This window comes from Carettochelys insculpta, chromosome 3 (genome assembly GCF_033958435.1).
Source record: "Carettochelys insculpta isolate YL-2023 chromosome 3, ASM3395843v1, whole genome shotgun sequence".
NCBI lineage: Eukaryota > Metazoa > Chordata > Testudines > Carettochelyidae > Carettochelys > Carettochelys insculpta.
Window position 1 is genome coordinate 131,262,094 of NC_134139.1, and position 17,505 is coordinate 131,279,598.

General features: G+C 38.6%; 1 protein-coding gene across 1 annotated transcript in view; it reads right to left on the bottom strand.

Annotated features, from left to right (window-relative positions):
• The window catches only part of GRIK2 (glutamate ionotropic receptor kainate type subunit 2), a 610,734-nt gene that overhangs the window by 190,709 nt on the left and 402,520 nt on the right, over positions 1–17,505 (bottom strand). Inside the window, exon 11 of the mRNA XM_074988838.1 lies at positions 5,886–6,109. Within this exon, the coding sequence (XP_074844939.1) occupies positions 5,886–6,109 (224 nt within the window). The remainder of the gene's footprint in view (positions 1–5,885; positions 6,110–17,505) is intronic.

A 17,505-nucleotide genomic window follows, 5' to 3' on the forward strand; every position in this document is an offset into this window, starting at 1 on the left:
GATTGTACACATATTCAAATCCAACAGTCATAACAGAGATTACTAACTTCTCTCTTAGGATTGCAGGGACAACCATCCTGTTAGTTCTGACTCCCTAAATGGAGATAAAGGTTCAGACAACCTCTCTCATTCAGTCTATGAGATATTGGTCCAACAGTGGGTTGTTTTTATTTGTTAAAATGAAAACTTATGGGCGTAATGTGATTTTATAGATAAAGGAGGATATACAAATGGCAATGCTGAGTCAGAGCAATGACATGCCAGATGCATCAGAAAGGATGAGCAGAATAGGGACACTGAATAATCTCCTGTGTCCCACCAGCAGCTGAAGGTTTTAATGACACTAGACTAATGGCTGTAGATGGACCTATCCTTTTTGAACTGATTTATATTTTTAGGACATATCTATATTGAAAAGAGTATTGTAGAACAATGGAAGAATTAGGCTGTACTTTCATTATCAGCGTTCGTGTATTTGGAGATATTCCTGTCCTTGAAGTACTCTAGCAACAATGTCAAAGTGGAGTTTTTCTTTAAAAAAATGTTAAAAACGGAGAGTAGAATTTCAAAAGGGACCATTTGGAAGAGTTGCTCATTGTGGTTTTCATTTGCTAGCTAGCAGCACCACACTTCTGTATGAGATGAATTAAAACACAGGGTCTAGTATAGGCCTGTGTAGCCAGACAAAGTCTCCCCCTTACAAGCCAGCTTGCTCGCTGCCCCCACACCCCCACTGAGAAGCACACAGGGCACAGAAACGGCTGCTGACAGCACAGTCTTTGATGCCTCTGATTGAGGCCCAGATGTGCTAGCTCATCGTGACTCTGAGAAACAGAAAGTACAGATAGAGGGCTAACAGGCCAAACTGTCAACAAGAGAGGGGGGGAACCTCAGGAAATCACCCCAGCTGGCATTGATGGATATGATGACCACACAGCCATCCCAGAAGAGGAAGTCTCCGCCCACACAAAAAGAATGTCCTGTACTATCTCCTGTGTTACAAGTGCAAATTAAGTAAGAAATGCCCTTGTGACAAACTGGCGTCACAAAAGACAGACCAGTAAGATCTGGCACCATAGATAAGAAAGAAAATACGTAATCTAAAGGGGTATAAAGGTGGGCCCAGCAGAACTGTAACTTTGAGTGCATCTCCACCAACTACCTGCTGGTCGGGTCAGGTGATTGCCTCCAGAGGTCTGCAGCTGGGGACGCCCAACCTCGTATTCGTCTTTCCGCGGAATTGAGTGACCAATGCGACTTGGCTACGCTGGTATTGAGAGACGCAGAGAGGGTAAGATATACCCATGCAAGGTCTCCTTTCTTTTGTGCGCAGTTAAAGAATTAGAGGTCTGTAACTAGATGTCGTTGTATCAAGATATCATTGTGTTAGATGGTAACAGATATCTTTGTATTGGATTGTAACGTAACGTGTTAACACCTGTACTTTGCTAGCATATAAGAAGTAGACAATAGCCTTTTGTAACCGCACGCTTATAACTGTAGCTTAAATAAACTTGTAACTAGTTAAGATCTAACCCTGACTGCTGTTATCCTTTTTGTCACTGCAACACAGCCGGCACAATAGAAATAACTTTAACCGTTTGGTTACCACAGCCTGGCCATAGGTGAGAGTGCTAGGAGCTCCCTGCTCTAACAGTAAAAAACGAGGTTGTTTAGGACCCAGGGGACTCCGTCAGCCTGTCCTGGCTGCTTACAGCGACAAGCTCCCTGCTCTCGCAGTTTTAAACTCGGATGGTAACAAGGGCATAGTTGGCACCTCACCGCACATTACCCGGCCACTGGCTAACAGCCTGGTCGGGAGATGGTTCAGCCTTCAATAATAACAGGGGTACCCAACTCAGATGCCTTAGTTAAACAGTTGGACAGAATGAGAAAACCAACAAAAAGTAGAGGTGAGAGGCAGGCTTCCAAGACTATGGGTAGGAAAATCCTGCTGTGGAAAGGTTAGGAATGTTCAAGACAAGTTACTGAAAGTGATTTCCAGTTTCCTTAGAATATAATTTTATTTACTTTTCAAGACGAGGGTTGTTGTGGCTGTATGTTCTTCCCAAAGCAACCTTCCATTCAGTGTGCAACAAAACACCTACATGCACACAGAGGCTGTCTACATGGGCACAAATCTTCGAAATAGCCATATTTTGAAGATTACTAATGAGTCGCTGAACTGAATATTCAGCACCTCATTAGCATTAGGACGCTTCTGGCCACGGCGCTTCAAAAGCACGCAGCTCCGCGCGGCTACATGGGGATCCTTTTCGAAAGGACCCTGCGTATTTCAAAATCCCCTTATTCCGATCAGTGAGCAGGATAAGGGGATTTCAAAATGTGTGGGGTCCTTTCGAAAAGGACCGCTGTGTGGCCGCGCTGAGCCGTGCACTTTCAAAAGTGATGCTTTCGAAGCGCCGCAGCTGGAAGCATCCTAATCCGAATGAGGCGCTGAATATTCAATTCAGTGCCTTGTTAGTAATCTTCGAAATGGCCATTAGCATGGCTATTTCGAAGATTTGTGCCTGTGTAAACACACCCAGACTGACTTACCTGGTGTAATTATGATAAGAGAAAGTTGAGAACAAAATGTCTTATAGATAGCCAGGAAATCTGTTTGATCTCCTTTGAACTCAGGGAGTAAATGACCTAGGTGTTTATATTTGGATTCTACTCATGAAGTAAAATAGAATTCTCTTTCTTGTGAAAAAGGTAGACAAAATGTAATAGTTTTAGTCCTGTTTATCTGCTACTATGTTGGTTTTTTTTTACGGTATTCCCCTTGTACTCTCGGCCTGAGACACTCATGACTTCCTCAGTTTCCCCTTGTTTATAAACTAGGTCATTCAGTCAAAGAAGTCCAAGGGACTCCTCATACTATTTAGATAGTGAATTCCAATTCAGTAATTCAAAGGGAGAACTCAATGCTCATGGGATTGTATATCGCTTATTAAACCTGTTAGGAAATTTATGAATAATGAGCACATTAATAAAAATCAAGTTGTGTTCATGAATCAAATCACAGGAAAAGGCCAAATCTGACAAATAAGTCATTCACATTCATAAATTCCAAGGCCAGCATGATACCTTGTGATCATCTAGACTCACATTAGACCACAGAACTTCCACACAAAACAATTCTGATAGTTTGATGTGTTGCAAGTGCAAAACATATGTTTCTCTATAAAAGATATACCAGACACCATCCTGCCTCAAACACAAATATAACTTATAAAACTCAGGCAATCAAATATTCATTATGGTGGGGTTGCTAAAAACATTAATTTTTCATAGAGAGGAATCTAATAGGAGCCTAGAAATGTAAGGCCATGCTGCCTCCAAGAGCCACGTCCTATCATGGATACCATTCAAGACTTTGTCATCTACAGTATATGTTTTAGTGAAACTACACATTCAGTAGTGTGTGCTAAAATGTCCCAATGCACTACAATACAGTTACAATGTCTGCCCTTGTGATGACAACAGGTACATTATTACTTTCACAAACAAGCTGTTTTACCTCTGTGTAGTCTATATTTTAAAATCTTCAATATTTATGCTAATTCTGTTCCTCTATACAAAAGCACTAGAGTTATTGGATTTGGAATCTTAGCAAATCCATACTTTTAAGACAAAGGTTCCTACTTTCAGGGAAAAAAAGATCCTTTCTGCTTATGCTTCTTGGATTTCTACAAACACTATCGATATCTCATTGTGCAAGATAACAAATGTTGACATTTTACCTGTATTTCTGAAGACTGATGTAAACTTGGCAATGAAAAAAAAAAATTACACACTTGTTCACTTTGCACAACCCTCATTCAGAGCAATATATTTATGTAGTGCTGTATAAGGAAGAGATGTTTATGAGTACATTGACATTTTATAGAGCCATAAGACAAAGCAACCAGGTGAAAAAAGCTCAGCAATAATCCTTCACTATTTGGTGCTTCCGTTTGATGATAAACTTTCCTCTCAGTTCAGTGAGTGATATTAGGTGAAAAAAATGACTGAAAAATAACAATAAAGAAAAAGTTTCTAAAAAAACTGAGCACTCTGTAGACTTAGAAAAAGTCTCCAACATGATATAGCAGGAAATATTTTCAGAGTGGTGTGTAGCACATCAGCCACACAACATTAATGGCAGTTACGTGTCAAAAGCACTGTGTACCATGCTTAAACATTTCCATAAAATGTAAAGTTTAGGTTAATATTTTTGGAAATACATTTAAATACATGCCTCATATGTTCCTCAATAAACCATTTGTGCATATTTTTAAACTATAAAATTCAGTGCTTTCAGAAGTATCTTAGAGGACCACCTCTGAAGTAAAGATACGGTCTTGATTAAAAAATCATTGGCATCTGTACTGTTCTCAAGAAACTTCTTATTTTAGCCCTTGTCTCTTTAAAACAGTCCTTGAGTGAAAGCACACTAGTGAAGTTTTTCACTACCATATGCAGTATGTATTAGCTATACAACTTTCTGCCTGGATGCCCTTGCTGAATTACTTATGAACTGGACGTGTAAGAAGCTTCAAGGATTACTACCTTACCAACGGACATTAGAATGATACAACCTCTGCCAAAGGAAAGAGATAGTATCAAAGAAAGATGCGGAACTCTGACATCAAATCTAGCATAAAGAAAGAGCATAGGGAGAGCCCACTATACATAGAGGAACAACATCACAAAATAGTCGAGCCTAAGGGGAATTTTGTTATCAAGACACAAGGATACTTGTAATCATGGATGCTGTAGGGAAAAAAAGTGTGTTTTAAGGTAAATTTAGACACTTAGATTAAAAAGTCAGCTCTTTTAAACTGATTTAAATTAAATTGTTTAAAATGACTGCCAAGATCACAGAATGATGCAAGTGATGTTACAGTAACAATCCAAGAGGAATCTAGAGGCTTTTCTAATGCTTTACAATTTTTGTGCAGTCACAGCATGAATCCAAGTTACAAGGTGAGTGATAAAGTACAGTTCTGCAGGTGTGGGGGGTCAATTTCAATTACCTCACAATGAAAAGGTAAAATACACTATTAAAAAAATCCTATTACAGTTATGGGGTACCTATGGGGGGGGAAATAGTAGGGCAGCATCACTGTGTCTGCCCATCTCACACAACTCTCATCAGTGCCTGTTAAATTAACAGAGAAACACCCTATTGAAGAAAATGGGCAAAAGCACAACTAAAGAGCAACAAAGCAATACATATTGGATTACTTTATGATTTCATAATTGCAGCTTTTAGACCCTTGACCCTAACAAGCTCTGCTAAGAATAGCTCCAAATACATCCCAGACTGGCATTCTAAATCAGATCTTTTATCGCAGTGCATTTACCTGCTACAAGATTTTAAATAAATTATTCAGCTGTTTTATTCTGGAGAAGCCAAGCAACCTTGAGAAAGCAATCTTTTTTTTTATATATATTTATAAGCTATTATAAGCCCAATTTGAACATGTGGAATCGATCTTACAGTGAGCACCTAAGTGCTTAATATGGGGTGTTTCCTTTTAATGTTTCACCATATCAGGCCAACACAATTATTATTTTCTATTTGAAAAGAAACACATGGGTATGAAGGGGAAAAAAAAAGTCACAGAGCTTGTTAATGTCTTCTAGTTTGGAAATAAAAGGGGAGTGGCATCTGGCATTCTGACAGCTTAGTGACATAAACAGCATGCTGGAGGCTTAGCATGGCAGTGTACTACATTGTTATCAACAGTGAGATCCCTAATTGATTATTCCTCTATACACCATATAGTGAATAATAAGAGTAAGAAAGTAATAAAAAATTGTGACTTTTGACAATTATTAGTAAGAAAAAGAAGGTAATAATTGCCAAAAAATCACAAAAGTTATCATGTTACCTGGCTATGACAAAGAGCACACAACTGACACCCAAGTAAGCCAGCAGAATATACATCCAGATATCAGGGGAGAGAGGATTCAGGAAGGAGAAGACGCCCGGGTTTGTACCATTGGGTTTGCGGTACAAAATACTTATTCCAAGGGTCATAAAGGGCTTGGAAAAGTCGATGACCTTCTCTCGAACATAGGTAATAGCCAGTGGTGCAACAGCAAGATCAGCTTTCTGTTGACAAAAATACAAAGAGAAGAGAAACAGGCCATAAGTTAGAAGCAGCAGGCAATCAAATTAAACAAAAGACTGACTTTACACTTGAGGATGTCTGTCCCAATACCTACACTCTTCTTCTAGTAAGAAATCTGATTTATTCTGCTTCTCTTTCAATGAGTGTTTCTGAATTAATATAGCAATATTTAAAGATATTCATGAAGCTGTTATAGGATTGGAAGGAAAAGGAAGGTGAAATACAATATCCTTCAGAGGACCTGTGTAGTCACTCTTTCCAATTTCTCTCTTAAAACTCCATTTGGCTTTGAGTGTCACTTAATAGCTCTACTTTATAAACTCTTTGGAAAACAATAAACAACTTAAGAACCATTGTGAACATAAATGCCTTTCCAGTAGTAATTCCATCTATAGTTTGAAAACCTGAATCTCCTGAAGTCAGTGGGAAAACTCCGGTTAACTTCAGCAGGACACATGGAGTATGATTCCCCAGTCCATAGAACCAGTTCAGCACCAAATAAGTGACAGAACGAGGACCATAATATCTTATACGTTTACAGACAGATTATGATTCTCTTACTTGTATCTTGTTCTAGGAGTAGACCAATTAACTTTAATGGGAATCTTTAGAGAGTAAAATAATCCAGGTTGAACCTCTCCAATCAGGCACCTTTGGGACCTGACCGGTGCTCGATGAGAAAATTTGCTGGACAATGGAAGATCAATATTGTCTATCATATTACCAATAGTTGCTGTGCTTACTGGGCTCTTTGGGGTAAATTACAGCTAAATAACAGCACAGAACACTAAGGCCCAGGACTGGTGCCTGTAAACAAACTTGGAAATAAAAAATGAATGATACAGTTTTACTGTGACAGTTAACAACCTAATGTAATTTTTGTTCTCATATTTGCTGCACCTGCAAACCTATCATGGGGAATGATTTCTAGCTACATTCAATCTAGCTATATTTTTACTAATTTGCATGAATGATGAGGAGACCTCATTGTGAATTACAGAATTTTGTGATCCAGGAGTGATTTTAAATTAAAAACAAAAACTAAAATGTACTTTATCAGCTACAATTTAGTTTCAAAAATTCATATAAGCTAGTAAATACATTGTATTTTGTAAAAATACTGACAAGTAACATGCAATCTAACTAATTAAGCAGTATTGACTATCAAAATCTGCACTGATGGCCAATGAAAGACTGACATTTTTATGGGATAATCTTAGAGTATCCAAGTTAAGAAGATGCAGATTGGCTGGATTCTATAATAGGCTATAGAGAGAGATGTAGAGAAAGAGGTGTAGCTTCTGTGAAAATACCATGTTATTTTAAAAATTTCTGTCTTAGTCTAAATAATACAGGTTTTTATTTCCAAAGACACGGTATAGATTAATGTATTTTTGTGCATATAGCCAAAAATCCCATATATTTTGTTTCTATGTGCTTCAGCCATCATTATGTTGTCTCAGTTGTGGATTACTTTATGCTTGCTTGCTGAAATCTGCATACTGTATTTCATTGTTACTATACATGTTTATAATGTCACTGAATTTCCTCCATTAATATATTTGTTATTTGTGCAAACTCAGGTAACATTGTGCAAGTTATTTACCCAGGGCTGAGTATCACAAGGTGCTGAACACTATCAATTTACTTTGGTGCTCACACCTCCAAGGTATTAATCAGGCCTTAGTGTAGAAATCTTGCATCATGAAAGAGGTACATATCATGTTTGTGGCCAGACTCTACTAATTCCACTCTGGATTATACTGAAAGACTGTATGATTCCTTGGTGTCATTCTAACCACTGTGCTCATCACTACACACACTTTGAAAAGTCCTTGAAATCAGAGATTCTGGAAGATGGGAAAAGGGCAAATACAGTACCTGTCTATAAAAAGGGGAAAAAAGAACAACCCAGAAAACTGTAGACCAGTCAGTTTAATTTCTGTGCCAGCAAAGATAATGGAGCAAGTATTTAAGGAATTCATCTGCAAACATCTGGAAGAAAATAAGGTAATAGGTAACAGCCAGCATGGATTTGTGAAGAAGAAATCATACCAGACCAATCTGATAGCTTTGACAGGATAACGAGTCTTGTGGACAAGGGAGAAGCGGTGCATGTGGCATACCTAAACATTAGCAAGGCATTTTATGATACAGTCTAACATGATCTTTTTATCTATAAAATAGGCAAATACAATTTAGGCGGTGCTACTATAAGGTGGGTACATAACTAGCTGAATAACCATTCTCAAAGAACAGTTATTCACAATAATGCTGGAAGGGCTTAATCTCCCCACTTGCAAATATACTGCTGCATATTAGCAGCAGCAGACCTACAAAAGAAGAAATGAAAAAAGCCATTACCCATCTTAAAACCAGACAAGCACCTGGTCCAGACAACATACCCCTAAAAGCAATCAAGGCAGATAGTGAGCCATCAGTCAACATGATGTATAATCTATCTGGGAAACTTTGGGACACTGAAGAGGTCCCACAAAAATCTGGGACTCTGAAGAGATCCCACAAGACTGGAAACATGGCTACCTTATCAAGCTTCCAAATAAAGGCAACCTGAAGGAATACAGAAACTGGGGAGACTTCAAGTTACTGTTTATTCCGGGAAAAGTGTTGAATACGATTCTCTTGGAGAGAATGAATATAGAAATGGCTAGACTGCTCAGGAAAGAAAGACCAGCTTCTGAAGCAAGAGATCCTGTACAGACCAAATAGCAACTATCAGAGTGATCACAAAACAGTTGCTCGAGTGCAACTCCCCCCATCCATAACCTTCACAGACTTTGAAAAACCCTTTGACAGCATTGATAGAGACACTTTGTGGAAACTGCTGCAACACCATGGCATCCCATCCAAAATTATTAACTTGCATCACTCAAATGTATGAACCTTTGACAAACCAAGTTGTTCACAATGGTGTCTTGACAGAATCCTTCAGCATACTGCTGGGAGTGCGACAAGGGTGCCTATTGTAACCTTTCCTGTTCTTGATCACAATGGACTGGATTATGAATAGGACAACAGATGGCCATCAGTGAGGCATTCAGTGGACAATTTTCAAACAGTTAGAGGACATTGATTTTGCTGATGATGTCACCATCCTTTCACACCAACATGAAAGCATGAAAGAAAAGGTCACAACACTAGACAAAACTGACTCTGGCTGGACTGAGCATTAACATGGGAAAGATCAAACAATGAGGATCAAACAGTCCAATAACACCACCATCACACTGGGAGGGGATGACCTAGAAGATGTGGAGCAGTTCACCTACTTGGAGAGTATTATGGGTAGGAGAGGGAAAGCAGCAGCTGTATTCAAGACTCTCTGTCCCATATGGAGTTCACAAACGATATCTGCAAAGACAAAACTGCGGATCTTCAACATGAATCTGAGGAGTGTGCTCCTGTATGGATGTGAGACCTGGTGTACTAACAGGTCTTCAAATCACAACCTACAGACATTCATAAATAGATGCCTGAAGTACATCCTTCATGTCAAATGGCAAGACTTCATCACAAATGAGGAGCTTTGGAACAAAGCAGGACAAGAACCAATTGACAATGAAACCAAGAGAAGAAAGGAGGGATGGCTAGGCCACACTCTCAGAAAACCATCATCCAGCATAGTCTGTCAAGCTCTCACATGGAACCCGCAATGATAATGCAAAAGGGTAAGACCTCGGACAACGTGGAGAACGTCTACTGAGACTGAAAGACAACACCTGGGGCACTCCTGGAGCTAGCTAGAATTTTTGTCCCAAGACAGAGTGAAGTGTAGGAGACTTGTAGATGACCTATGCTCCACACGGAGTACAAAGGTTAAGTAGTAGTAGTAATATTAAGTTTGCAGATGATACCAAGCTGGAAGGGGTTGCAATTGCTTTGGAAGATAGGGTCAGAATTGAAAATGATCTGGACTTACTGAAGAAATGGTGTGAGGTAAACAGGATGAAGTTTAATAAGGACAAACACAAAGTATTCCACTTAGGAAGAAACAATAGCTTCATACACACAGAATGGGAAACAACGGTTTACAATGGAATACTGTGAAAAAGGATTTAGGGGTCATAGTGGACCACAAGCTAAATATGTCAACACCAAGATGCTATTGCAAAAAAAGCAAACATGATTCTGGGATACATTAACAAGAGTGTTGAGAGAAAGATACAGGAAGTCATTCTTCTGCTCTACTCTGTGCTCATTAGGCCTCAATTGGAGTATTGTGTCCAGTTCTGAGCAATTTCTGGAGAAATTGGAGAAGGTCCAGAGAAGAGAAACAAGAATGATTGAAGGTCTAGAGAACATGAGCTATGAGGGAAGATTGAAAAAACTGGGTTTGTTTAGTTTAGAAAAGAGAAGACTTAGAGGGGACATGATAGCAGTTTTCAAGTACCTAAAAGAGGTTTACAAGCAGGAGGGAGAAAACTTGTTTTCCTTGGCCTCTGAGGATAGGAAAAAGAGCAATTGGCTTAAACTGCAGCAAGGGAGGTTCAGGATGTGAGGAAGAGCTTCGTAACTGTCCTGGTGGTTAAACACTGGATTAAATTGCCTGGGGAGTTTGTGGACTCTCCATCACTGGAGATATTTAAGAGCAGGTTAGATAGATATCTATCGGGGATGGTTTAGATGGTGCTTGGTCCTGCCATGAGGGCAGGGGATTAGACTCAGTGACCTCTCTAAGTCCCTTCCAGTTCTAGTGTTCTATGATTCTATGAACTGCTCCAGAATTATTGATTCCACTGACACAGACAATAGAGACCCTTGTCCTAAAATCAAGAAGGAAGTCTGCATGTGTAAATATTGTAATCAATGTTGTAAAGATACGTGATGATTCAAGCCCAGAGCTGCTCCTTTTACAAGGTAGGGCTCAGTGTTAAAGTCACATGACTCTTAAGGTAAGTCCACAATTCATACTTTGTTGAGTGGCCTGCTGTGTACATACCTGCTTAACCCTTTACAGGAATGTAAATAGCAGTATGAGTCATGAAGCATAGCTACATCACCATCCACACTGCTCTTTTTGGAAGCGTGGCATCCTGCTGCTGGAACCTTCCCACCCTGTGGGGAAAGACTCCAGCAGATGGGAGGCAGTAGGAAAGATTCTGCCAGAGCCTTCCCCCTCACGAAGAAAGAGATCCACAGTGGAGGAAGGTTCTAGTAGCTCCAGCTAAATAGACTTAAAGCATTCAAGCACTTTAAGACATGTTTTCTAATCTCTAAATCACTCTTGTGAGTCTTCTCTGAACTCTCCCCTATTTATCAACGTCCTTCTTGAAAAGTGGGCACCAGAACTGAATACAATAGTGCAGCATAAGTTCCATCAGTGACCTGAACATAGAGGTAAAATAACCTCTCTCTGTTTCTATTTGAGATTCCTCTGTTTGTGCATCCCTAGATTGCCATAGCTCTTTTGTCTGTATCATCACACTGTAAGCATGTTTTCAGCTGATTACCTGCCAGAACCCCCATGTCCATTTCAGAGTAACTGCTTCCTAGGATAGAAACCCCATCTTGTAAGTTCGGCATATATACTTTGTTTCTAGATAGTAACAGAGAGGAAGCTGTGCTAGTCTATACACTATCAAAACAAAAAGCAGCCAATTAGCACTTTAAAGACTAGCAAAATAGTTTATTAGGTGAGCTTTCGTGGGACAGACCCACTTCTTCAGACCAGACCATAGGCTATGGTCTGAAGAAGTGGGTCTGTCCCACGAAAGCTCACCTAATAAACTATTTTGCTAGTCTTTAAAGTGCTACTTGACTGCTTTTTGTTTTGATTTTGTTTCTAGATGTATACCTTCACATTTAGCCATGTTAAAATACATTGTTTGTTTGCCCCCAATTTACCAAACCATCCAAATCACTTTTTATGAGTGTCCTATCCTTGTTTTAATTGATCAAACCTGCAAACTCTGTGTCTTTTGAAATCTTTATCAAATATGATATTATGTTTCCTTCCAAGTGATTGATAAAAATGTTAATATCTTCATCAATAAAATTTGCAATCTCATAAAAAGATATCAGTGTAGTTTGATTTTCCATACACCCAGATTGATTTGCCTTAATTGCATTACCTCAGTCTAAGTCTTTATTAAGTAAGCCCCTTTTGGCCACTCCATTATTTTGTCAGGAATCAATGTCAGGCTGACAGGCCTATAATTATCAGGTCATCCTGATTACCACTTTGAAAAAATGTCACAAAATTAGCTTTTATTCATTCACCTGGAATTTCTCCAAGTCTCCAAGTTTTATTGAAAATAAACAGTAACCGTCGAGCAAACTCCTCAGGCATCTCTTTGAAAACTCTTGGTTTCAAGTTATCTGGACCTGCTAAATGTTTAAAATGTCTAGTTTTAGTAGCATCTATTTGACTTCATACACAGACACTAGTGGACAGGGAAAAGTATTATCATTAGAACATGATGAAAATGTATAATTTGTTATAGAACAGAAATATTTATTGAACACTTCTACCTTTCTGCAATACTATTGATATTAGCGGTATCCTGCCAGCAGTTTTGGTACAAAATTCCAATTGAATTCCAATGGCATCTTCTTAGTAGCCCCAGATGTCAAGCCTTTGATCCTGAACTGAGCTCTTATCCTTAACCTTTACCTAAAGTGAAATGATTTAAGGGACATTCATAAGGCTGCTGAGAATTTGCATTTCCAGCACCTATATGTATCTGCACATGATATAAAATGACTTTTAAGTGCATTCCACCGTTTATCACATGCTGGAACAACTGCAAAGCAAACAATAAGAGAAGAGAATCAGGGTCAGATTCTTTTACAGGTTGTATAGAATTAGTTTACATTACAGTTATATTGGCTTTTGCTTGGCATAAGCAATCCTTCCCATGCAGAACTTTGGTGGAAATAGTGTCAGAATATATTCCAAAGTTTGATGCACTCATTGCATGTGCTCTACAGTTGAGAGCACAAACAAACAAAATGAAATATTACTTCACACAAAGCCCAATCAACCTATAGAACTTTTCTCTAAAGGATGTGAAGGCCAAATTTAAAAAAATGTAAATTCATCTATGACTATTAGCAAGTCTATCTATGAGAAGTCTATCTATGATAATTAGCAAGGATGGGTAGGATTGGTACTCTTGCTTCTGCTTGCAAGATGATGAAAATGGGTGGCAGAGGGATGGATCACTTGGGCTGTGTCTACACATGCCCCAAACTTCGAAATGGCCATGCAAATGGCCATTTCGAAGTTCACTAATGAAGCGCTGAAATGCATATTCAGCGCTTCGTTAGCATGCGGGCGGCAGAGACGCTTCGAAATTGATGCGCGTTGCCGCCGCGCGGCGTGTCCAGACGGGGCTCCTTTTCGAAAGCACGCCACCTACTTCGAAGTCCCCTTATTCCCGTGAGCTCATGGGAATAAGGGGACTTCGAAGTAGGCGGGGCCCTTTCGAAAAGGAGCCCCGTCTGGACGCGCCGCACGGCGGCAACGCGCATCAATTTCGAAGCGTCTCTGCCGCCCGCATGCTAACGAAGCGCTGAATATGCATTTCAGCGCTTCATTAGTAAACTTCGAAATGGCCATTTGCATGGCCATTTCGAAGTTTGGGGCACGTGTAGACGTAGCCTTGATGTCTGCCTGTTTTGTTCATTCTTTTTTAAGCACTTGGTATTAGCCACTGTTAGAAGACAGGATACTGGCCTAGATGGACGTTTGATCTGACCCAGTATGGATGTTCTTATGTTCTTATGAGAAATATTCTGCAATAGGGACATTTTTGTTCCATGATCACAATGAGACTTAAAAAAAGTCTCCCCAATGTGCTTTTAATACATTGAAATTTCATATCATGATATCATTTTTAAAAATATAATTACCTATTGGACAGTCGATTTTCATTTAAATATTACAATTAACTTGTAATATTTTGATGCTGTTATAAATGACAGGAGACTGTCTCCTCAATCCCATAACTATGTGCATATAATGGAACTCCAACATTCACTGGGGTCTTTGAGCATTACAGTAATAAGTAATAAAGTGTTCACTACTGCTCTTGCATATATGTAGGAGAAATGTCGCTGTGTAAAATCTGTTGAATTAACAAATATGAACTGCAATACGAAATTCAACAGAAACATATAGTTCATATTAACCACTCCTATATACTCTGTGGTGCAAAGGGACAGCAACTTCTTATTAATACACAATAACAGAAGGCAGATGTTTGGAATGTAATCTAAAGGAGGTTGCTGTGTGCAGGTAAAAGACATATGAAGAATACAGATAAACAGAATTTAATTATCTGCATTGTAATTTGGCCAGAAATGGGACGACAGTTTGCTACTCTCAAGAAACAAGCACAACTATTCATAACTCTGATCAGGTCCTTTATTTTTTGTCTCATTTAAAAGACCTCAGTGCCACCAAATAACTTACTGAGGAATTGGCTGAGCACTGAGTCGGAGAGAAAAGAGTCAGACAGAAAAGAGATTAGGAGTGTAGTTTCTAATCCTGAGACAGCCCTGGATTTTTAATATAATGATCATTTCTGCAGAGATTGCCAAAGTTCTGTAAAGCACAGTGTAACACAAGATCAGCATATCATAGTACAATCTACTGTATGACTCTTTCAATTGCAGATAAGATGAATCAGTTCTAAACATAAAAGATGCATGCATTTGGAACTTAGAAAAACATTCCTGCACTAAACAGCTACATCTACACTCGAGAGTTTGTTAGACAAACGTGGGGCTTTGTAGACAAAAGTTTTGGAGCATCTCTAAATAAAATGTATTTTGTCAACAGAAACATTAGACAAAAAACTGTGTAGATACTCCCAAACACTTTTGTTGACAGAGCGGATCAAAAGATCGATCTGCTTTTATGTGTAGATAGGATCTGTTGACAGAAGTTTCGTTGGAACATCTCTTCTGACAGCAACTTCTGTAGACAGACGCTTCTAGTGTAGACACAGCGAAAGAGTGAACATCTATACCTTTAGTGGTACATCCAATCAATTACTTGCTGTTTCAGGGATTTTTGATGCAATACAACAAACATTTTAAACATTATTTTTGATGTATTTCTTATTTAAAGTTAATATTAAAGAATGAAAAGCATAAAACATGTAAAAGCAAGGAACCAATTGCAGAGGGGAAAATACACTGATAATTTTGTAGGAGTAAGGATTAAAATGTATCTATTGAATTCATACCAACATTTTGACAAGTATTGTTCAACTTCATTAGACTGTCTCATAACAGTGGCATCATTCAGAATGATGTAGCAATCTGGATGTTAAAAAATGGTTCATAATGCTCAGAAAACACTAGTCATTCTAGGTTGGAAGACTTCACGATACAAGCCAAACTAACCTAAGAAGACAAGGTGGCACAATAGGCCCAGGTTTAGAGCATGGTTTATATCACAAGTAAAAAGGAATGTTGTGCACTCAGCCAATTGCCTTGTGCTATCAAAAAACCCACCATATAATTTGACACAGTTACTGCAACAGTTTCTTTTCAAGACAGACAAATCACAGGAATAGCAGGGGGCTTGCAAACTGGAATTGATGTGCACTGGTCAAGCTAGGAATGGAATCTTGAATTAGGGCTGCTTCATTCAGCCCTGTTAGCCTTTTGCTTTCAGGAGCACAAAGTTCTAATATTATATGCTGTAACAAAAATAGTTAAGAAAAGAACAGGCCAAATTCAGTTCTAAGATCCTATTGACTTTGTCCCAACTACCTTTCAGAAGAGTACAACAAAGTGAATGTACAATGTAAATTCCTCAAAAGGGGTAAAAAAGATTCAACTTCTAAAATGTCTGAAAAAATATAAAAATGCAGATATTTGGCCTGTTGAAATGATATTTTATTAAAAATAACATACAGTATCTCCGCTACAGTCAGTGAACTCTTCGGGAGCTAGTTTCTTTAAAAGGAAAAGGCAAAACTATAAACTGAATGAGGCCAAGGGACAAGTTCAACTCATTGTAGCATCATTGACATGTGGAGGAACACAAAGAATAAAAATCACGTGTTTTCCTTAGGTATGTGTATGTGAATGGGCATAGGGAAGCCTGAATCAATGTGATTGTACTTGTGCAATACAAGAACTGAATAACTTTAAAGGAACATTATGCAAGTATTTCCTAAAAACGATGTTTGTGTATTTTTGACTTAATAAAGGGTGTTAAACTTTTCCAAAATAAATCAGGGATTTATTTAAATCATTATCATGCACTCTGTCACTCACAAGAGCTCTTATTTTAATAAAACAAGAAGGACAATGATAATATCAAGATGCTTGAGAAGACCACAGGACAGGATCAAGCACCCATGTCTACTGTTCTCCAAAGGCTTGCAAATGGGGTTTATGTGTGCTTCAAACCGTCCCCCACAACATCTTTCTTTAGGGATACCTCTGGTGTGCACAGGTGGGGTCCCGAGAAGTAGTATGATGTTCACTCTGACTCTGTGAAGTAGAACTTGTAAAGTTTCAGTTGCTTGATACTCCCTCTATAATGTGGGGTTAGAACTCTACTTTTCGCCTCCCTTAGCAGCAAAAACATTTCTCTCTCCTATAGCTATTGCTGTTCTGGTGAGCTGTAGGGATCCCTCAGAGATCTCAGGGCTAGGGAAGGATTTAATCCATGGACAGAGCCTCCCAAGAAAAGTTAATCCTCCCTTTCTTTTTTAATATTTTAATTAAAGTTATACCATATTGGGTTATTACTGACTTCAATTCTCTATTTATCACAAAGTGAGGGTCAGGGAAAATATATGTCCAATAGTTCTTTAGTTTTCACTAGGTTGAAGTTTGGCATACAAGCTCTCCCTACGTGAGATATTAATTTATACTACCTTCACTCCAGGCATTCAGCTCCAGCTGACATTAATAAATGTTTCACTTATAATTCGAGAACGCTGTATAGCCATAACATGGGCGATATGTTATTACTAGCACCATAAGCTGAAAGCTATCACTGCAACACACCTCTTTGAGCAGCAGTCATATTATCCTTTGAATTAATTGAACTTGAAAAATATTAAATAATTTATAGGAATTTATTTGGTGATGGGGTGAGTAGTCATTTTAGGGTGTGGTTTCGTAAAACTTTCTTGATAAGGGTTCAGTTGGCAAAACACAAACCAGAAATAGTTGAAATGTGTTTCATTTTATATAACCACATTGAAGGGTAGAACACTGCTTGGATAAAAGATTTGGTTTCACTTCCACAGTAAGCAAACTGGACTGCCATTGACTTTTATCTTGCATAAGTTTATCACTTCTCCTGTGGGTTTTGCCTCATTCAAACCAATATAATTTAGGCTCTATAAAAACAGCATAGCTACAGTGAATAGTGATTTAACTA